The 23,911-nt window shown below is 42.3% G+C and overlaps 1 protein-coding gene across 2 annotated transcripts in view; it reads left to right on the top strand.

Annotated features, from left to right (window-relative positions):
• Positions 1 to 23,911, top strand: part of uvrag (UV radiation resistance associated gene) — a 138,704-nt gene that overhangs the window by 50,264 nt on the left and 64,529 nt on the right. For both annotated transcript variants that reach the window (XM_079651266.1, XM_079651267.1), the window contains 2 exons: positions 53 to 113; positions 9,050 to 9,215. In XM_079651266.1, the coding sequence (XP_079507392.1) occupies positions 53 to 113; positions 9,050 to 9,215 (227 nt within the window). The remainder of the gene's footprint in view (positions 1 to 52; positions 114 to 9,049; positions 9,216 to 23,911) is intronic.

Genomic DNA, 23,911 nt, shown 5'->3' with positions numbered 1-23,911 from the left:
TTCTGTGTCTGATCATTGTCTTTAATATGAAACCTCCTATTTAAATCCACAGGCCAATCAGTCAGATTATGTCATCTGCGAAGTGAAGCTGCCGAACTCTGAAGACTTTCAAGGTAATTGTATTACGTGCCCGCTTGTGAGTGTCTGGGTTACAGGAGGGTAGTCTGTGGTGAAGCATGCAAAACAAACGCTTGTGGTTATGTAAATGTTTGGTGAATAGAAACCAATTTGAAGACCGATGATCTCATACATACAGTATCTATGATATCATACCTTTGGCTACTGTACATGGCAATTTGGCAGGGGTTATAACAGTCTTTAACGTGCATAAATGAAATAATTGTATAATTACCTGTATGTCATTTAAATGCACAAAAGACATAATGATATAATTGTGTCATCAATAGTTTTACTAGCTGGGAAAAGTTGACATTCTTATTAACTCTGTCTAGTTTTATATAATAAAATGTAGACACACACAACAACACTTGTTGCCTCAGATACTGTGTGAGTATCACACTCCCTCGAAACGGCACGTACACAAACACCTTCCTCGGTGTGTTCTCATCAAATATCTTTGTATGTATTTTTCTTCTTCTTTATCCTCTCTTGACTTTTTAATATTTAAGAAAAGTGTTTGGAGCCAGGCATGTTGGACTTGGTTTGCATTCTTCTGTTTCTCTAAACACTTAGCCTTTCTGATCTGTTGTTGGCTGTATATGGAGGAACTTTTCTGTCCACCACAATCTTAAAAAGTGTTGTCACAAGACTGGTTCCAGCCCACCAATGTGACGCAGCTACAATAGATTGGTGCAAGAATGAGTCCTCAAATCCAGAAATGAGTTAGCATTTTACAACATGTGCTTTCCTCGTCTCAAAGTCAACAGTCTTTTGAATGTGTTTTGGTTATATGCCTAAAATAAGATTTCTGGCTAACACAAGCTGAAGAGTTTTTCACGTTTTGTTGTAAGACATGAGATTTGCATTAAATAACCTACTGGTGAATGTCTGAAGCTTTTTTGTGTCATAACACAAAGGTTGGTTAACAAGTGGCTAACTAAGGAACTATAAACCAGTAAGTTTAAAGCCTAATGTTAGCTTTTTACTTCTGGTGATTGCATGTATGCTTTAAAACTCAAACAAACAGGTGTTTAAATTTGGATATTATCCTGCTGAACAAAACATGTCATTATTCACACTTGCTTGCAACAGATCTTTTGCAGTATTCCAAACTCCCATTGCTTTTTCATTGAGGGAGCCTTTGCGATGCTAACTTCTGGAAATACGCAATCACTGCACCTCTCTATAACTGCATGGTTTAATATCAAATACAAAATATAAGGCATCAGAACTCTCAAAAACACATTTTTGTCAGTAGGCAGATTCTGCCAGAAAGCCCTTATTATCATGTGGGTGTGGTAGGTCAGGGTTAGGGTCGCCCTCTGTGTGGTGATAAATGGGGATTGCTGTGACAGCGACGGAACTTGATGACTTCATGACCCCTCTATAGCTCAGATGAATTGGAGGAGGGGGGGGGTTATGAATGATTTGCTCTGGCCCGCAGCACTTGTCCTACACTGAGAACACACTCACCACTGTCCACTCCACATTCTCCAGCACTCCAACCTCACAGCTGGTGTGGCCGAGCACGTCTCTGAACCCATAACTCACAAATACTCCCAATCTCCCCGCTCCCCGCTGTCACACTCCACCTGTTAGCTTCTTTTAGAGCACAGTGGTCACAGCCAGCCCATTTGTGTTCGCAGCTATCACTTGTTCCCATAAGGTGGTGGCCTGTGTGTGCTTCTGCCTCCCAGTGTTGCCGAGGTGGACACCTAGCAGTGAGTAAACAACCGAGCATGTGCTGTGGAAGAAGATAACACAGAACTCCCTAAAACATTTAACTACCTTCCCCCTCCTGGTCAGGTGGCTTGTGGTTTGTGAAGTTTAGAGAAGAGCTGTCATGCCATCCAGGTACACTTAAAAAACTGAAACCTTGACTTTAATTAAAAATATTATGTCAACAAATCTCACATAACTGTATTCGGTTAGTTCAGGGGTCTGCAACCTTTTTGACCAAAAGAGCCATTTGGCTCCCTTTTCCAAAAAAAATGTTTGTCTGGAGCCGCAAAACATATTTCATAGCTTGATAGCTTATAAAGTTGTATTTATTGTTATATCATAGACAAAAACAGTTTTGTTGCATTTATTATTTATTATATTATATAAAACTGTTAACCTCTAATTAGAAACAAATAACTCCTATAAGGAGAATTAAAAATAATACACAGGCCTACTTTAAAATATTATTTTTAATTAAACACAGCACTTGGGGAGTCCTCTGCACATTTGAAGGGAAAAAAATATAATTAAAATGCGCCCACTTTGAAATAAATAAAACATAGCTGCAACCTAAAAAGAGTTAAAGGTAGGGTAGGTAAGAATGGAGAAACCGGCTTGAGTGCGTTAGAATTTGAGAATACACAACCGGGAAAAAATCTGCCTCTTCCTTACAGAGCCCCTCCTCCAACACACATGACCAATGAGGGCACGAGATAAGTTTGTGCACAGATGGAAGGCTGACAGGCAGGTAGGCCATCAAGTTATTTTAGCCGGGCCGGCTAAAATGATTGGTCGTGCTTTTTACAGCGCTACGGCTTCCACAGATGACATTTTTTAATGTATTTATTGTCAAAGCATTTAATATATTCATTGCTATCGGGAAGCTAAGAGCATTCCATGGACTATAACAAAAAGTGTTTTCTGAAATAAAGTACATACCCCATTGAATTATGACTGAAGATCGTCAGCTGTCTTCCTCTTCTGTTTTTCTCCTCGATAAGTAAAGGCTGCAGCACCTTCGACAACTTCTCTCTACATATCAAACATCCCAGTAAACCAGCATCGTTTGCTGCGAAAACATATAACTGTCCACGCAGAATTAAATCCTGTGTTCCTCCAATACTTTTATTTTCTTTGATGTATCCATAGTTAGCTCATCGAGCCGGGAATCAGGTTGTTCGCCTGCCAGAAAAGGCGCTCGCGCGGGACCGTAGCAGGATGTGACGCATATTTTAGTTGACCTAATTAAAACCGTTTAGTTTTTTATTTATGTGTCACAGTATCACCTCAAAATACAAGATACGAAACATTTTCAACCATGCAACAACATTTAAATAGTCCTACAAATACTTTTATATTCTATTTCCTTCTTATTTATGTGTAACTCAAGGAAACCAGAGCAGAGGGCTTAAAGAGCCGCATGCGTCTCGAGAGCCGCGGGTTGCAGACCCCTGGGTTAGTTGAAAGCAATAACTAAAGGAAGAGCAGAGATGAAGTTGAACCTAATATTTTGTATTTAAACTTAATATTATTGCTTTCAACTAACCTAATACATATGTGAAATCTGTTGACATAATAGACTTAATTCAAGTCCACGCTTGAGTTTTTTCAGTGTAGACATTAATATTCATCATCTAACATAACCTCTGTGTCCATTAGACTTCCTGCAAAAGGCAGTACAACATGCACAGACCTGAGAAAGAGACAATGAAAGCATGCATGTTACCATCATACAATCATTCACATTTTATTTATATAGCCCAATATCACAAATTACACATTTGTCTCAGGGGGCTTTACAGTAGAGGTTTCTCAATAATCTAATTTCCCCTCCTCGACTCCTTTCCTCGACTCCTCTCCTCGATACTTAGTCCAGCCCACAGGAGATGCGAGCGGAGGACTGAGGAGGGGAACCGAGGAGAGAGGAGGGGAAGCAGCAGGCGGTTAGAGAAATGAGAACTCTCCTCTGAGCGGTCATTTTAAAGAGACGTCCATTAATGATGACAGGAGGTACAGCAGCCCTCTGTCTGATGGACAGATGTGTTCATGACGACTTATATATTTACTTTTAATTAATTGACAGTGCGATATAATGAGACAATAACAGGCTACAGATGCGGACATATACACACACATATATTTATATAAATATATACAATTTCAGAATCAAACAAGTATGAGAGCACTCTCATAATAACGTAACACAATCAGAGACTGGATATATATATCCCCCCTATGGTCGCTGAAATGGGGAATTGAAATTATTGGCCAAAGGTTGTATTTACAAGTATTAAAAGTAAGCATAGGACACCAAACCAACTGAGAACCGTCTGTCCGCCGCATCTACGCATTGTACAACACACACACCTACACACTGTACGTGTTGTACAGTCTGTACCACACACACCTACAGCTCCTAAAGCATAATCAGGCTACAGCCGTTGTGTATTTTGAAGCACTAAATGGTCTTGGAAAAATATTGACTCTTTGTTTGTAGATATTAACTACATTATACAAATACAGAGAGTAATGCAGGCCTGTTATACTGAGTGATATGTATTTTACACACTGCTCTGCTTTCTGCACGGACCTCACAGCTGTTCTCACTGTAAACATCGCGTCACCGTTCAAGCGGTTACTAAAATAATATCCAGGGGATGCATGCAGAGCTGTCATTGGCTGAGATAAGTCCGGCCGTGTGTAACGCTTCCACCGCTCCCGGAAATGCATCCGTGGAGGAGCCGTGGAGGACCCATCAGTGTCTCCTCGGTTATAGCTCCTCCAGAGAGCCTCCTCGATGCATGATGCTCGGTCCTCGATGTGCATTTAGAGAAATGAGATGTCCTTCAACATGGCACGCTGAAATCCATTTCCGGGTCACAACCGGAGGACCGAGGAGTCGAGGAGGGGAAATTAGAGTATTGAGAAACGTCTAGAGTGTGCAGCATACAACACCATCTAACCTTAGATCCTTGGAAAGAAACCCCCCAAAAACCCCATAATTAAGAGGGAAAAAATGGAATAAAACCTTCGGGTGAGCAAGGAGGAGGCATCACTTCCCCAGGATGGACAGTCGTGCAATAGATGTTCAGAATGCAATTGTACTTTTGTTAAAGCAAACGTGACATTGCAGGTAAAAAAGGCAAGCAATAATAAAAAAAGAAAAAAAAAAGCATACATTATTAATTAAATAAAAAAGAAAGACAAATAAGTATACAACCATGGCTAAAAAATGAGTAGCAGCAATTTAAAAGTGACATAAATAACATATTAAAGTATTGAGACTTCATCAAATGAAATGTTGGGACATTTATAAAAAGATATGCTTTTAAATAAAAGTGACTACTGCACAGTACAATTGCCGACAAGTTTAAAGGAATAACACATTTACAACATAAACAATCCAAATAACAAAAGTGATAATAGGAATGTATTAAATAGATCTAGCTCAATGTCAACAATCGTTCATGTGCCGCCAAAAGATCCATATGGGCTTAGATTTGTCTCATAATTATTTGTGTGAACATCAAAATTATTTGTGTGAAAATATGTGATTTGTAAATGTAAAACACCATCCACAAATCCATTTAAAAGATTTGCAAACTCACAAATAAATGTGCAAATTCAAAACGGATCTGCAAATAAGCAAAATATTTTTTACAAATAAAAAAAAGATCTTTGAATATCTCTTTAACATTTATTCAAACCTTTATTTAGACAGATTAGTCCCTTGAGATCATCGATCTCATTTACAAGGGAGACCTGCATCATTTAGTTCCACATGAAACATAAAAACAACATACAAACAACAGAGGATATCATATTTACATATTCAACATTTACAAATACCCAGAGTGTCAGAAAGCATTTCATTTAGACATGCCTTAAATACATTCAAAGAAATAAAAATGCTCAATTTCAATTTTGCCTGTAGACTGTTCCAAGCAAGTGGAGCTGCGCACATAAAAGCTGTCTTACCTAAGACAGTCCTTACTCTTGGCACATCTAACAAGACTATATCCTGTGATCGCAGACAATAGCTGCTTGCAACTTTCTGCTTTATCAATGAACAGATATAATACGGGAGTTTGCCCAACATAGCTTTATAGATAAAAGTGTACCAGTGACTGAGCCTCCGTACAGTGAGTGATGGTAAACCTGCCTTGGTATACAGTGTACAGTGATGAGTAAGTGCTTTACAGTTAGTGACAAATCTCAGAGCACTATGATACGCAGCATCTAGTTTGCTTAGGTAGTTGGCAGGTGCATTCATATACAGCAGATCACCATAGTCCAGCACAGGTAAAAAGGTCACAGTGACTAGCCTTTTCCTGGCCTCAAGCGAGAAACAGGACTTATTCCTGAAAAAGAAACCTAGCCTAACCCTCAGTTTTTTAAGCAGGTTATTGACATGAAGTTTAAAAGAGAGACAGTCATCAAGCAAGATACCAAGGTATTTGTAACAGGCAACAACTTCAAGTTTTGTTCCTTGCGTTGATACAATATCTAAAACAGGCTCTGGTGACTTTTTAGCTTTTGAAAAGAGCATTATCTTGGTTTTATCCACATTTAAAAGAAGCTTTAGTTCAGAGAGCTGAGTCTGAATAATGTTAAAAACAGCCTGTAATTATAACTTTCGATCAGGCATTGTGAATCCATTTTGTATTTGTCAACCAAAAATGCGCTTGCGGATCTCAAATCTCTGCTTGTGGATCGTCTTTTTACACACACAGAGTTTTGAGACAACCTGTCCGCCGGTCTCGGCTAAAATCTACTCGTGTCACTCGGTTATTTTCGGAAACCACGTGATGGCCTGCTGATGACGACATTTCAGCATGGTTTTCAAAGTAAGAGCATGATGGTTAGTTTAATGCTCTGTTTTTTTTAATGAACAGCGGAATGTTAGATGTATTCTTTATCACCATCATCATCATATTATAGTGATACAGTTAGTTTCTGTTAGTTTATTGGTTCAACTTTCTTCATTGTTTTTTGTGTATTCAGTCAAGTGGGTCAAAGTTACAAAGCACATTTTTATCGGCCTAGTTTTACCTTACCAGTGCAGTGGTAAGGTAAAACTAGGCCTTGTGTTTGTCTCCAAACTCCGTGTGTTTATCTCAAAACTCTGTGTGTGTAAAAAGACGATCCACAAGCAGAGATTTGAGATCCACAAGCGCATTTTTGGTCGACAAATACAAAATAGATTAACAAAGGCCTGATCGAAAGTTGTAAATGTTAAAGAGATATTCAAAGATCTTTTTTTATTTTTAAAAATATTTTGCGTATTTGCAGATCCGTTTTGAATTTGCACATTTATTTGTGAGTTTGCAAATCTTTTAAATGCATTTGTGGATGGTGTTTTACATTTACAAATTCACATATTTACACACAAATTATTTTGATGTTCACACAAATAATTATGAGACATATCTAAGCCCACACTTCCATTGCACACCGTTGTTCACCCCTGCTCTGTTTGTGTGAGGTCTGCCTGGAGAAAGCAAGATCAAGTCCAGAGCTGTTCGATGGTGTGGAGGTCAAACAGGCCTGCAGGGGAGGATGTTCCCCTTTAGAGGCCAGGGTCAGGGTTAGGGGAGTCCTAATCCTGCTGTGGGTCAGAGTGGAACAGAGTGGCACTCTGCTGAGCCCTTCATTGTTTTAGACTCTCTTTGTCAGCTCAGCCTCACAAGATAGGAGCTGTCTCCACTTGCACCCTAAGGTGTCCTTTAGTTATTCCTGTTAGTGTGTTAGTGTGTTAGTGTGGTAACAGAGATCATGAAGCTATTTACTCCAGGTGCTTTTGGAGCTATGGAATTGACCAAATACAGGAAGAACAATGGTACAACGTAGTGCTTGGCGGTATACAATTTCAAACCGAATATTGTGAACTTTATTCCGTTTAATATTCATTTTTCATATACCGCAATACCGTTGAAAAAGTGGCGAAGGGCGCTCGAGCTGTGCGGGAGACTCCTTTCACTGCTGCACCACTGAAATTCATGCTGAGGCACAGTGCCAAGCTTAGTAGCAGTAACATAACATGTGAAGCACAATGTTAAGATAGACACTGAAGACAGTGAAACTGGAAATGGAGATACATACGACACACAAGAAGAACTTGTGCCAAGGAGACGAGTTGTGTCTGTCGTTAAAAGTTTTTTTGTATTAAAAAAAATCTAAAATGGACCAAACAAACATTAATTGTAAATGTTGTTGAACTAAAATTGTTGCCCAAGGAGGTAACACAAGTCATATACTCCACCACCTCAACAGAAAGCACTTATGAAGAATGTATGAAAATACGATCAGCTTCAACAAGCAACGCTGGTGAAACGTCTAAAGTCGAGTCAAGCATCGCTAGAAGACGCTTTTGTTCGAGTGACCGCCTGTGATAAAAAAACGTTTAAATGTAATTACATTTCCAATCATTGAAAAATGCACCCAGCCCCAACGTAAGCTTTCTGTTTCAGAAGACACAGCATGAGCCAAGGAACATACTACGCACAATTGCCATATTCTATTATTTCCGCACATTAAGATAAAAACCAGGTTATTTTAAATCTTTGCCTCAAGCAATGTCCTGCTGCTGTTTGAGAATGTGAAACCACTTATTGTGCTGTCTTGAAACCATTCCTCGTACTTGAAGCAAGATGCTTCTCTGTCAGAAATGTTCACAGAGGCATACAGTTTCCACCCTAAAGTCTCAGGCGGGCTCAGAGGGGAGATGCTTTTGCTTCTCAAGCACATATCTGAACGAAATTGGGGATCCCACTGCAACCAACGTTTTTTGGGACTTTGTAAGTTCTGCCAAATTCTGTATCACTTTCAAAACAGTATCCCACATGAATGCAGCTGCTCTCCTTCCTGTGGATACCAAACTATCTTTGGTTGGAACTGTATTTATTTTTGTTTGTGTTCCCAAGATGTGGACATGGTATATGTAAACACAGTTTAGTTTTCCATGTAATGAAAGTGAAAGTCCATACAAAACATACATTGCTGACTGTGTGATTTGAAGTTGTAATAAAATACTGACTTTTGGATGATTTAAGATGCTTCTGTTTGGAATTGAATTTGCATGATGTTATTCTGTAGGCTTAGAGGCTTTGTTGTGTTGGTGGAATAATAAGAACAACATTTCTGCTTAATGTTATTATGTTATGTTATGTGTGATTTAATTTCATTTATTTTTTACTGTGTCCTGCAGCAAAGGATGATGGGAGTGTGGCGGTCGCCCTGGGTTACACGTCGCACCTGGTGCTGATGATCTCGTGCTTCCTGCAGATACCTCTCCGGTACCCGGTGATCCACAAGGGTTCACGCTCCTCCATCAAGGACACCATCACTGACCGGCTCACTGAGAAGGAGAGAGAGTGAGTAGGCCCAAAACTCCACAGGGAAACACACTCAACTAGGGAACATCTCTCATCAAAATACACACTGATGTACCTGTTGGTCTTCCTGCACAAACCCATCTTCCAGGGTTTAGGTTTCTCAAATGAATTGAATATTAGGAATGGCTTTCCATCATTCTTCTAAAAGGTAGCTCCTCATTACTACACATTTGTTACTAAATGATGCTTATAAGCACTTTATACAATCCTACAGTTGTATTGCAATACTATTCTCATGGAGACCTTGAAGAATTGGGTATAATCTGATTTGTGTTGTGATTTAAAATGTCATTCAAATCGATCCTAAACAGGGTAACTGTGGGGATAGATAGTTTATACCAACATGTGACCATGTAATCCTAACAATTTTGGGAACATTTATTGTTTATATGGCAAAATCTAATTTAATGTAACTTAACCTCTTACCATTCCCTCCCCTTCTTTTCGAGAGGTAGGGGTGGGGGACAGGGGATGCTCAGGGGTAGAGAAGAAGTCAACAGTACATGAGTTTTGCAAATCATTGGAAACCTGAAGATTAATGATACAGCTCAGTGTTAATAAAAACATATATCATTATTTAATGAAATAATTAAGAATGCCTCAGCACATTATGAGAGTAGTATTTTGTTCCCATGCGCTGTTATGGCTGATAAATTGTTGAAGTTATTTTTAGATGAATACCTTTTGTTACACAGATTTGGTTCCAAATGTAAACATTTTAACTTGTTTGCAAAAGGAAGATTTAAGTGTTTTTGTTCAGATATCTTCATCGGGAAGTTAAGGGACCCCTGGGAAGTTAAGGGCCAGTTTTTCCGTCGTCAACATGAAAAGACAGTTTAGTAATAAAGCTAAAATGATTAACTTCACACAATGTTTCTCCCACTACTGTTTGATTGCAAACACAGCAAGGCTGTGGGGTCAATCATTGTATTTCAAAAGATAAAACATGACTGTGTGACAACATGGCAACTGGATTGTTAGTGTCAAAAAAGAGAAGGAACATGGATCACATTCTTAGTTCTTATGTGAAAATAATTTTATCCATCCAACAATTTTACCACAAATGATAATCAATCTGTGGAAATGTGGGGTACATACATTGTTTTTTACTTTTGTGAGATTATCCAAAAGTTAGGACAATCTGCTCTGTTTTATTCCGTTGTCTAGTCTTGTTAGTAACGTACAGAGAAGCTATTGCCTCTAAAATCCCAAGTGAATACTCGGTGGAAAAGAGTGAGTCTGAGATGAAAGGAGCGAGCATTGATCAGACATCTTGACTGGTACACTTCCAACTGCAACTGTCAAGATTCAAAAAGCATAAATGTTTTTACAACTGAAGAAAGTAACATAAAAGTAGATCTGGCAAAACAAAGAATAACATAACATGTTTTTTCTGGTCATCATTACTTCTTTATGAGCATGTCTCGTTTATTTTTAATCAAGTTTATTCACTTTATCCATCAAACTGAAAGAGCCAGATCAAATAAGTCAGTGCTGCTGGAACCCAAACACCTGGAATGTTATAGTCAATAAATTGCCTGCCTTGCTATATGTTATTCTCTTTGAGGCCCTATATTTATTTTCAACAGGGCATCAATTCAGATGTTTTATAGTGGTAAGGAGTTGTAAATCTAGAGAGGCTTCTACTGCTTCACTAAGCATTTTAATATTAATGTAAGGGGAATTTATTTGTATATGAGTGTAAATAGCCAAAGTGGTCTTACGTTCTTCAGAATGCAATTCAAGATAGTGATTGCCTTTTTAAAGATTGTTATCAAAAGCTGCCTTGAAAAGGTCTGGCAGGGTTTTGAATGACAGTTTTATAGTTTTAGTACATCATTTTTTCTCCTTCTTCCCGATAAGTGGCAGTTATCCTGCGTGAACAAAGTAACAATGGCTGCAGTAACAATTGTTTGCTTCCCCCGCAGTGCCGAATGCAAGTCTTTATATTTGTCGTTGTTACACCCTTCAGCTGCATCGTACTACAGTGACCATTCCATTAGCTCGTGGCAGCCGCAGTTCAGTGTTCTGACTATAAGCAAAAACACATATTGATATTCAGAGGAAAAACTCTGAGATGGAAGCCCCTCGCGAAACGTTCTTTTGTCAAGAAACCAAATTGCTCAACTCAACGTCATCACAGACAAACGCTGCCTCTTATTAGGCCTTCAGTGGAAGACCTAATCAATTTATAGTCTGCAATTGTTTTTTTCAACAAATAAATACTTTTAGTGTATAAATCCCCATACTACCCTAAAATCCAGACTTTGAAAAGATGTTGGTATGTGTGTGTCTATTCTGATGAGAACAACATAGTGAATGGGAGGAGGTGTTTGTGCATGAAAAACTAAAACGCAATGGAGAGATTGTCAGAAGTATTTTCCTCACTTCTACCAGCAGCGTCTGGGGTTTTGAGGTTGATCCCAACCTTGCAAAGTAAAACAATGTGGTTGCTTGGCAAACATATAATTCCCAATTTATTTCTTGTAAATGTATAACTTTAATCTGAAAATTCCTTTTTTGCCCCCGACCAAATGTATAACTTTGTCAAAATATATAATATTTATTTTCTCGTGATCTGCCTATTTGATTTCATAAAATATATATTTTTTTGTTTTTCTCAATTCACGATGTTGGTGTTTGAAATAATGAATTTATTAAAAAAATATTGCCCCCCCTCACACGCCTTTTAAAAAATGTAAACGTATAAAAACCCCTCACTCCATATGCAGATATAAAAGAATCCGATGCTAAATGCAGAGAAACCTCAATACATAAAAAAAGCACATCTCTCACCCTTTCACTACATACCTGCATAGCTTGGCTGGGAGGTGCTGTCTGTCGTTATCTGTTTGTTTCGCCCATAGTAACAACACGTTCTTCTTTTTTTACTCCGATGTTCAGAGTATCTACTGTATAATGGAGCTCTGCTGAGGGTGTAAATCAAAGTGCCCGTTTAGAACACATGCTTCTGTTAAACCCTCGGGCTGTAAGCACTTTGCTTCCTATCCTCACCGCATTATATCATTTTTGTTAAATCCAACTATTCATGATTGAAACTATTATGTTGACATTGAGAGAAGTGAATGAGAAAGCGAGAATCTAACCTCACCTGGGGCTTTGTCGGGGTCGTTTGTCATGAAGTGCACAGGCACTGTTATTACAGCAGGCACGTCGTAATGAAATTATTATTTTTGTATGTTATTCTCTTGTAACTATGCATCAAGGTAGAATAAAAAAAATCCCTGCTGCGTTATGATAATTGCACGCTTGGGACAGTCAGCCCAGGTATGCACCGTCCACATATACTGACATTCCACACATGCGAGCGCCTTTTCAGTCAGCGTTGGATGGGGGTGAGGAGGTAGATTATACTGTAATCAGCAGTGTTACTAATAGGCGTGGATGTGGCTTAATATGATTGCCCCCTTTGTGTTGGAGTGAGAAGTCTGGTATGTTCTTGGAGAGTAAAAGTATAAAGATGAAAATGGCAGAGTCAGGCTTGCACTCGTCAGCTATTACCTTATGCTCATCATTTAGCTTCTGCTGTGCAGGGCGTTGTTGCCATCAGCAAAATATCACCGGCCTTTTTTATTTTCGTTTAAAAAATAAATATGAATCCTGTTTATTGCTCAGAACCTGGTCCGGTTCTGGACTACTTTGCATCGGATTGTAGTAAGAGATGTTGGTTCACCTACGACTGGTGTTTATATTAGTGTTATTTAGGACTCTTAGCTGTAATGCCCTGTTTTTATTTGTATCTAAAGCACAGATCTAGGCCCATCTAAACAGATATGGGTACTTCAGGAACGGTTGTTAGCCTTGTATTGTGTGAGCAGTCTGTTGTGTTCTTCAGGTGTCTGTCAAGTATTGAGCTGCACTTGTTTAAAGCCTGGAGTAGGCTCATTATAGTAAATTATTTAAAGTGGTAGGAGAAGAGAAGCAGGCCACATGGCGGTGGTGAATCAGGTGATTATAACAGGACTGCAGACCAGAAGCCTCTCTTTGTTTTTATTCTCACCTTTTGAATATAACAGGAGCGTGGCAGACATTTGCCAACTATGGGTGTAACCCTGTGATGTAGCGAAACACAAACAATTCAAGATCGACACCATGTCTCCAGCTGACCTGCTCACTGCAGTCAAGGTGTGCTGTCAAAGTGAACAGCTGATCTGGGTTCAGCTACAGTACCATCCATTCGGGCTGCTGGACAGAACTGTCTCAGACAATTTTGTGTCAGACGGTATAAAGATGTTTTCTCTAAGGTCAGACTAACATGCATTTTACATTTGAAACAGTTTTTGGTTTAATGTCATATCCCTTCACGTCTATAATGTTAATGTAATAGAATAGACCTTGTTTTATTCTATTTATTTACCTTTTATTTTCATTTTATTCCAAAATGGATTAATTGTCAAATATTATCATGCAAATGAGCTGTAGAAATATTTTTTAAATAACTGATTTTGAATCCGTATTACAATAAAAAATTTACAAATGTCATTTCTTGTCACCGCTCATGATCATCTCTGAAAATATCGATTAAAAAAAAAAATTAAATTGTTTAAGAATCTCCACAGTGATTTCACATTTTTAGGAACCAAACCAACAACTGCAAACTAGGTGAGTGAAGTTCTGTCCTATCTGCCCTGTCTGAACGCCCTGATTGTACAGAGCAAAGCAGCTGGGTAGCTCGTGTGTATCTTCTCCAGGCTCTGGAATAGTTTGGCCTCCCATAGCAAGGGTCAACACGTTTACCAGTATCTCTTTGTGCTGTACTCTCATTCCATAACAAGTGACCGCTTATCCCCTGTTGAAGCACGTGGGAATAACGTGTAAATCAGCACTGACACTTTCACATCCAGATGTGTCATACTTAAAAAGACAAACAGCTGAGAGAAAGTGTCTGAGAAAAAGAGAGACATTACCACACAACACAGTGATTGAGCGACTATCTCTCTGTGTGGGTCATTATGTCATGGCAACAGCTGGAGAGGCTCAATAGGAGTCCCTTCACACATTTCCATCCTACCATGTAGGATATCTACGCCAGTGTCTAGCAGCAGAAAAGAAACTGGTAGGCTGTGTGGCTTTAAAAGGCACGAAAAACCAGCATCTCCCTAAGGTGTCCCTGAGTGGGGCCAAACGCTCCAGAAAATGTTCACCCCCTCCTCCATATGTTTATGACCCCTGAGGTCCCAACGAGCTCCAGACAAAGCAAAATGATGTGTGGGGAGATGGAGAGCAACTTGCCGGGCTCTAAAAGTGCACAGAAAAGGGGTTATTAAAGTGTCAGAAAGAGGCAGCCCGCGTGATAAGTGAGGTGGCATGGGATCAGTTTTCTCAGAGCGTGGCAGGATTAGCAAGCAGTCAGTCAACTGTAATGGGGTGCACATAGGAACCGTATGGCATTTTAGGTGCTTGCTGCACTCTAGGCCCCTGGTAAATGGTAATTGTCCTGACCCTACTTTTGCAAAGTGATGAATCTTTATGGAGTTCTTAGATGACTCCATGCATCCATAATTAGTGCTTATCCACCTATTGGCTGCTGCAATACCTAGAGATCAACATTTCAGTAGCTGAGATATTAAATCATGGTATTGCCCAACATAAAATCCCTCATATTAATTAAGAGTTATGGGTGTAGTTGAGCAAGTCAAATTCCTTCTGCCTTGCCTGTTACATGAAGTGTTACAAGTATTGGGCCTTCAGTGTAGTGTGAAGAATGTGAATATGTCACCTTTTGAGTAATTTTATTCCTTTACATCTGCAGAAGTGAGCGATGTTTCATTCAGGCTACTATGTTGCCACATTAAAAGGGATGTGTTGATCTGAATAATGTTACCCTCCTGAGTGTAAAACTAGCCTCGTTGGAATGTTTGAGAGTAAGGTGTTGAATATGACTGCTCTTTTTGGCACTCCTGTATGATTTGGCTTGGGATCACATTCAAAAACATTTTCTGAAATCAGCGAGCTCTAACGCCATATTGCGCCCACATTTTGTCCTGCCGAGAGCCCGGTTCCAGTGTTTCTGATTGCTTTGGGGAGAACCAGAGAGATGCGATCCAGATGTCCGTTGTCTGATTGAGTCCAGAGCCCGGCCATTAAAAAGCAAGCGCTGCCTCAGATAGGCTAAAGTATTAGATCAAATCAGTTTTTTTAGTGTTCTTTATCACAGCTGAAAGAAACAAATTATGTAAGTGGGATTTACACATCACTGCTTGGTTCAAGCACAAAATAAACTGTTGGTGGAGGCCAGCTTAAGACGAGAGGAACCTGTGGGCTCCAAGAAAAGAGGTTATTGTACCTGGGCTTCAGGGGTCTCATGTCTCTTCACATGGACTATTTGCTGAGAGCAGAGGGGAACTAAACTAACCTGTCCTGTACAGCAGTGGCAGGGAAAGCAGTGACATCCTGCTGAAAGTGTGGCAATCAGTTAAGGCAATTAAGTAGCTAAAGTTAAAAGGGTGAGTTCACCCAAGTTACATGCGTGCAGAGGCTTTGTATCTTAGCAGTAGATATCTAGCCATGCAGATTTTTTTTAATCTCTTGGATTTCAAATATCTGGTACCAAGCCAAAATGTTACAGTGTGGGTCATGGCATTTTGGCACCCGATCAGTATTCTCTTTCTACATGTGTCCTCTGTTAAATCTCCAACTGGAACACAAGATCTGTATAGTTATCACAACTTTTAAACTCATGTGCTGTTATCAATTACATTAGTATTCGTATATAATTAGCATTTCATGGTGTTCTATGTGTTTCTATAAAATACTGCACGGCACTACTAACACTCTAAAAAACATCATGTTTCCTTTGTTTCAGCTTTTTTAACAGAACTTCAAGTTTAATACAGCTGAGGTTCTTCTTCTTACACTCTATTTCTCTCCCTTTTTCTGTCACATACTGTAGTTACTGTTCTTCATAGAAGAGATGAAAGAGGTTATCAACTTAATATTACAATTTAAACAAATTCCAACAAATATCTCATTCTTTAGATCTGATTAACTACAAAGGCACTCTGGGACTGCACTGGACGTTTACTTGTCTTTTGAGATTGTCTGATATATTACTCAAGGACAATGGAAGGACTGCTGTGTTTATAAAAGCTCTACATTGACATGTTAGTTTCATATGCAGCCCTTCATCTTGGAGCCCTGCTGTGACGTCTATTTGATCAGTCTTCCATATTTTATTTAAAAGATAACAAGAAGCATCTGTGTTGAATGGCTCTCTGACAGATGCATTGGGTTGAAGGGAGTGGCCCCGCCAGCTGAGAGCCTCTCATGGTGTATTCTTGTTCATAAATTGAGGGTGTGAGAGCCATTAACAGCCTTTAGATTTATGATGGAAATATTTGACAGATATTTTTGAGTTATAGTGTTATCTATGAAATATTATTTTTAGAACGATTAAGATATTTATTTGAGCTAATATTTTTATAATTATGATTCTTCACCTAACCTCATGTGACTTCAGAATGCTTAAAACCCAGCATTAGCCACTTCGGAGGGGAACCATTATTGCACCAGTATTACAGCTTTCACATCAACAACTTGATTGATTGGGACAGCTCCCGGTTAAACCCTCCTGAGCATGATAACAACAAAGTTATCATACCTCCCAGTGAAGCTGACTACAATGGCTAACTACTACATGTGTAACTTCAATACGCCACCAAATCCCATCTTGTTGTTATATATCAAACAGGCTCCGCCCTCTACTGGACTCTATGGGTACTACTAAACGTAGCCGGCCAATCGGGGCGAGTCTACCTGAATGCGCGCGCAGGCCCACAGTATATAACGCGGCTACGCCTCCCGACTGTCATCCTTTTGCTCTTCAGCGAGCAGCAACAACTAAAGCTAAACGTAAAAGAAGATAAAATAAATAGGAAAAGAATATGAACTCACCACTCCTTGAACCTCGGCTTTGCCCTACGTGGCCTGGCTTAATTGTGGGCGCTGATCCCCACCGCTTGTGCTTCGAGTATTTGGGGCCCGACCACGCTGTGGAGGGCATCAAACATTCTCCGTCCTGCAGTGCATTTCGTGCGCTCCCGCGGCTCAGACGCCAACATCGCCTGGAACATTTCCAGGACCAGGACCAGGAGGAGCTCGAGGTGGTGGAAATGGAGGACCAGGAGGTGGCCAAGGAGGTGCCATTTGTGTTCGCCATTCCGGCGGGCCAGGCGGCCCCGTTTGTCGAGGAGGAGGAAGACGAGGACTTCCCGATGTCGGGCGCTTCTGGGTCCGGTGTCCACGAGGGTCCACCGCGCAGGTCTGTCCGTCAGGATTTCCCGCTGGTGATGGCCATGGCGGCGGAGTATGTGGGTCTACCGCTCCCCCCTCCACTACCACCCAAACCGGTGAGTCTGTCAGGGGTTTTATGGTCCGGTTCAGCCAACCCAGCCGGCCTTTGTTTCACCCTCGTTGCCGGATATCTGGCAGTGTGTGGAGGCGACGTGGCGGCACCCTCTGAAAACGAGGGCTCCGGTGGCTGGCATGGCGGGATTGCTCAGGGTGCAGGGCCACACGGACACAGCTTGTTCTGCGGGGCGGGTTCAATACCAGCACCCGCGGGGTCAGGCCGGGCGATCCTGACTGGCGATCCTGACGGGCGATCCTGACGGGCCTCTGTCCCGGCTCCGCGTCAGCAAAGGGCTTCGGGATTGGGTGCACCTGAGATGACGGGCGGTGGGAGGAAGTGTCCCGGCGGAGATGGCTTTCTCCACCCAGGACGCGAGGGCGAATCCCGCCTCCTCCCTCTATGATGTTTCAGTGCTGAAAAATGCCTTTTAATAAAGATGGTTGCATTTATCCCAGTCTAAGAGTCATTCCTCTCCACAATTCCACACTTCACCATAATGTTGTCTGTACCGATTCCCCACTCGCCGCCCCAGTTGTAACTCCAGTAAAGGAGGCAGCCAGCGGGCGCGCGCATGTGAGTGTAATAAACCGCAGGAAGTGCTATCAAAGTGCAGGGGCATTATTACCGGCGTGTTGTTGTTAGGAGACACACCGCAGCTAGCATAAAAACTCAGATTAATGCTTTTTTCCCTCTCGGTGGAAACTACATTATGGCGGAGTGCGTGCCGCTGTACGTTCAAAGACCTCAGTGGAAAATTGGCCCTTTCTGTGTCAGCCCCCCATGGGCCAAACTTCTTTTTTATGGAGGGTTTGGTGGCAGAGTGGGCCACCAGAGAATACCAGCTTCTTAGCTGCGGCTCCACAGCTGATTGCATGTCCCCTTACGCAGTGTAATGGGGAATGGAAGCTCAGCTGTGTACTGACGGAGTGGATGTACAGGACACTGAGACTGGGTTATTCACTCCAGTTTTGCAGCATCCCTCCTCCATTCAGGGGCATAACGGTCCCTACACACGGCGGCGTGTGTTGCCGCTTCAACGCTTCTGCCCACTCACTTTGAATGGGGTGACTTCACGATTCGCCAAACTGCATTGTGGGAGCAAAGCGTAGCTTCTCTCGCGGTGCTCGCTGCAAAAGTAGAGCAATGTTCTACTTTTGACGCCTCGACGGAGGTGTCAGCCAATCGAATCATATGCCAGTACAAGCTCTAGCCAATCAAACACCGTGCTTGTGTGTCTGGGGTGGGAGATTCATGTGATTGGTTGTTGGTCGAGTTTCAGCCCCCCCCCCCGCCGGCAAGCGACAACGCACGCCGCCGTGTGTAGGGGCCGTAAGAGAGGCAAATCTATCATCCCAAGAGGAGATTCAGGCCCTGTTGCAAAAACAGGCGGTGTCTGTTTTGCACTCAGGACAGAGAGATGTTCCATTTACACTATTCCATTTACTTCCTGGTTCCCAAGAAGACAGGAGAATTCAGGCCCATTCTGGATATTCGCAGCCTGAATTAAAGTTTAAAAGTCTCAAAAATGCTACAACTACTGTCACAAACTGGATGAATATGAAGTATTTTCTTTAAGGAGGATGAAAGCGTAATTAAGGAGCACTATTGGAGTGACTTTGATGGTTATTGGACACCGGATTAATTCATTTGGATTCCCGCTGTAGGAAGAAATTAAAGGACGGAAAACAATGGAAGTGGAAACAATTCACAAAGGGATTAAACTGTTTAAAACACATGCTCAAAGTAAGCCGGATTTTGCCGATGTGTTTATGTGGATTCAGAAGTCGTAAATAATCTACAAAATGGAGGAGACCGATGTGATCAGAGCAACTGTGACAAATAATCCAACTGAAACCGGCATGGACAATGACTATGTTTTTAAAAATGCACTTATCAGACAAGCCTGGTTTGAACACTTTACGGGCAGAAGAAACATGTCCCCAGATCATCTGCGGAGGGGGATTCCACTGGGGCGAGTGACCTCCTACATCACGGTCTTCACAGACGCATCCGTAACAGGATGGGGGGGGAACCTGCCTAGAGAAAGCTGTAGGTGGTGGCTGGCATCTGACAGAGGCTTGGCACAGCAACCTCCTATAGTTGCAAGCAGTAATGTTGGTCCTACAGCACTTCAAACCCTTTACAGGGCAAACATGTGCTAGTGAGGAGCGACAACCACACCACAGTGGCGTACATCAACAGGCAGGGCGGAGGCTCCGTAGCCTTGTTGACCGCAGCAGAGAACCTGTGGTTGTGGGCTTCACAGAATGTGTTGTCTTTAAGGGCCCTGCACATCCCGGGGCGGGAGAACGGGTGGGCCGACCTCACTGTGCCCTGTGGTTTTCCCTGGCCCGTCAGGACAATCCACCTTTGGGGGTGGATGCATTTGCACACGAGCCATGGCCAAGAAAGCTGCTTTAAGCCTTTCCACCTCTGCATCTCATTCCCCCCCTCCTGGAGAGGGTAAGACGGGAACGCCTGTCAGTCATCCTAGTGGCCCCAGGTCGCCGCTTGGCGCCGTGGTGAGCGGAGGTGTTACGGCTGCTGCCTTCCTGGTCGTCTGAGTGTTTTCAGCTGTGTGTGTTCTATGTAAATGAGCTGTGCGGTTGCCCTCCCGGTATTGGCTCCCATCTCCTGGTCCGCCCCTGAAGATTGCGATTGGAGCACGCCGGGCCCGACGCACTCCAATCGCAGCGCACAGCCGGCGCACACCTGCTGGAGATTATTACAAAGCTTGGGGACAATCATCATTCTGGAGGCTCTGTAGGTGGACAGATGCCTCTCGCTACTTGCTCTTTGTTCTGGGGTTAAAACTTGTATGATTAGTTAGAGTGTAGAGTAGCTTAGTTAGTGTTTAGAGCAGGGGTCGGCAACCCCTGGCACGCGTGCCAGCATTGGCATGCGGCACCGTAACCAGTGGCACACTAGGAATAAGTGGAATAAGTGTGCAAAAATATTTAAATTGTATTTTCGGATCCTGAACGAGACCGCCGCCAGAGCGCGTCTCCCCGTTACCTGCAGAAGGAAGCCATGCACGCAACGCAGCCCCGCTCTCTTTATCTCCAGGTGACATTCTGCCGCTTTCCTCCGTGGTGCAGTGCTGATCGTTTCACCGCGGAGGAAAGCGCTTCACTAATTGCAGTACCCATAAGGAGCTGTACAAATGCCGCAGTTTTTGCGTGGCTGTGTATTTAGTTGAAAGCCCAGTGGCGATCTGCTCATCTCTCATCGACATAATATGCTACAAAGGGGCGGACTGGCCATCTGTGTGTTGAACTTTCCTGTCGGCTCCCAGACCGTAATCGAGGAGGGCAGAAGCAACAAGCTTCAGGTTCAATAACCCACGTTAGAGAGAGGCGAGCTCTTCTTCGGAGGCCGTTGCATTTATTTAGCTGTTTTTCTGTTTCACAAAATACATCACAGACCTCTGTTTTTCTGCTTCCTCGTTTCACTTCCAGAAACATACACACGTTCTCTCCATAGGTTCTCTCACTGTCGCTCTACCATCCACAAACACACATGCACAAGCCACACCCCTCTCTCTCTCTCTTTCTTAAAGGGACAGCCATCTCATCTCGCTCTGCATGACCCTAATATCATAGCATGTGTGCTCTGGAGAATCACAGAACGGACGATCGTCCTTATTATTATGCCGTTTAAACCAATTATTTAAATTTGTGTTTGTTAAATTCGGCATCATGTGAGTTGCGCTGACAGGTCCACACACACTGCTTCCCCGCAGCGAGGCTCCCCCGCCCTCCTGCTGATAGTTGACGAGCGTCAAGCTCCTCAACCCCCCCCCCCCCGTTGATAATTCTCGATCGTTGGCACGCTGATAACAATTATTTTTTTTAATGGCACTTCATATCAAAAAGGTTGCCGACCCCTGGTTTAGAGTATAGTTAGGATTTGTGACTGTTGCCCTTAGTTTAGCTGTGTTTTGTGTAGACTCCCTCGGTTAGTTGTACCACTCTTGAAGTGAGGTTTTGTTTCGTTCTTTATTTAGTATGTTAGTATTTATTTTCCCTGTATGTCTTTAGACTCCTTTCTTAGAGTCCTCCTTTTGTTTGGTTATTTGTCAACCGGTGCCCTTTTGGCTCTTTTGTTTGTTTCAGGCTGTTTGCCTGCCATTTTGTTTACAGCTGTTTTAAATAAACGCTTATAATTAATACCAATTCCACTCTGGTCGTGTTATTTCCCTTTGGTTCCCCTAGCCCAATAGGGAATGTAATACATGGGGGCTCGTCCGGGATAAATAACTAATTCCTGGGGTTATAAGTGGTTTGTATAGCTAAAAACAATTTGGTAAGGTTGTGTGCAGTTTAACTGAGTATGGCAACTTTTGATTTGGAGTCGTTTTTGGTCTGTCCTTCGCATGAGCAGGTAGTTCAGTGTCGTAGAGACGACTTATATGAGATAGCGCAACATTTCGGTCTCCCAGTGGCAAAACAATTATTTTAAAAAAAGGCTCTGGTGGTGGATGAGTTGGTGGAAAGGGGTTTTCTGGTGCTGCCTGCACAAGCTGAGCTCACTGTGCCAAATGACCGTGCTAAAGGAGAGGGTAGTGACAGCGAGGGGAGCGAGCAGTGTAAAGCACCGTCTGCGCCGCCTCGCTATAGTCCACCGTCTCCTGGTAGTCCTGATCCCCGGGAAGGGAATAAACTTAAAGTCCGCCTTGCCCGACTTCAGTTGGAAGCTAAAGACAGGCAACTTCAGTTAGAGGCAAAAGACAAGGAGCAAGACAGGCAGTATCAGTTTCAGTTGGAGGTAAAGAAAATCGAGGCAGATAAGGAAGTCCAGATCCGGATGCGTCAGCTGGAACTAGACTCCCAACTGCGCGCATCCGGTGCTTTTGACTCTGCCGGAAGAAACTCACTATCTCCACCTCCTCCACCTGCCTTTGACGTGAGTAACAACATTTCGCTAGTGCCAACATTCTGTGAGACTGAGGTGGATGCCTATTTTAGCGCATTCGAGAGCATTGCTACAGCATTGCGGTAGCCGGTTGAAGTTTGGGCTCTGATGGTAACGTGCAAATGATATGGAAAAGCTCAGGAAGCAGTTGCGGCTCTCACGTTAGAGGACAGCCTGCAGTATGACTCGGTAAAGGTTGCCATCCTCAGAGTGTATGAGTTAGTTCCTGAAGCTTACCGGCAAAAGTTTAGACCAGCGGTCGGGAACCTATGGCTCGCGAGCCATATATGGCTCTTCCGGTGATGGCATATGGCTCCCAGACAATTTTGAGTTTTAAAAAAAAAAAAAAAAAAAAGAAAAATCAGTTTGGAACTGATTTTAAAATACTTGTGATATTTCTTAATAATACTGTGTAATTTTAAAGTAAATAGAAATTAGTTTTGAAGATAAATGTCACGGGTCACGGGTCACCCGTGGGTTGTAACGGAAAAGATGGCGAAAAGAAAAAAAGACGATGATTACCGTGCATTCCAGGTTGCTGCATGGACAGAGGAATTTGCGTTTGTGGAGAGAGCAGGATCTGCGGTATGTCTAATATGCAATGATAAAATTGCATTGATGAAACGGTCAAATATATAGCGGCACTTCGATACGCACCATGCTTCATTTGCATCGAAATATCCAGCGGGGGACAGCAGGAAAAGGGCATGCGAGGAGCTAGAGCGGAGAGTGCAGACGAGTCAGCAGTAACTACGTGTGTGGACCAAGCAAGGTGACGGGAATTCCGCTAGCTTTGCGGGAGCTTTGGCAATAGTAAGGGATGGAAAGCCATTCACAGATGACGAGTATGCCAAAACATTCATGCTTGATCTGGCCAATGAACTGTTTGATGACTTCCCAAATAAAGACAAGATAATCAAACGAATAAAAGACATGCTCCTGTCAGCAAGAACTGTGCACGATCGTAGCATCATGATGGCAAATCAAGTCGAGGAAACACAAATTAAGGACATAAATGCCGGGACATACTTTTCTCTCGCGTTAGATGAGTCAACAGACGTTAGCCATCTATCTCAGTGCAGTATAATTGCCAGGTATGCTGCAGGTGACACACTGCGTGAGGAAAGCTTGGCTGTTTGGCCAATGAAACAAGAGGAGAGGATTTATTCACGTCTTTTATGGAGTTTGCTAAAGAAAAAAAACTACCGATGGATAAACTTATTTCTGTCTGTACTGATGGTGCACCCTGTATGTTGGGGAAGAACAAAGGATTTGTAGCGCTTCTCCGTGAACATGAAAAGAGAGCCATCCTAAGTTTTCATTGCATCCTGCACCAGGAGGCGCTTTGCGCTCAGACGTGTGGCCAGGAGCTTGGTGAGGTGATGTCGCT

Source organism: Notothenia rossii, assembly GCF_949606895.1.
Source record: "Notothenia rossii genome assembly, chromosome: 9".
NCBI lineage: Eukaryota > Metazoa > Chordata > Actinopteri > Perciformes > Nototheniidae > Notothenia > Notothenia rossii.
Note: the sequence above shows the minus strand (reverse complement) of the source record. Positions and strands in the feature narration are given on the sequence as shown.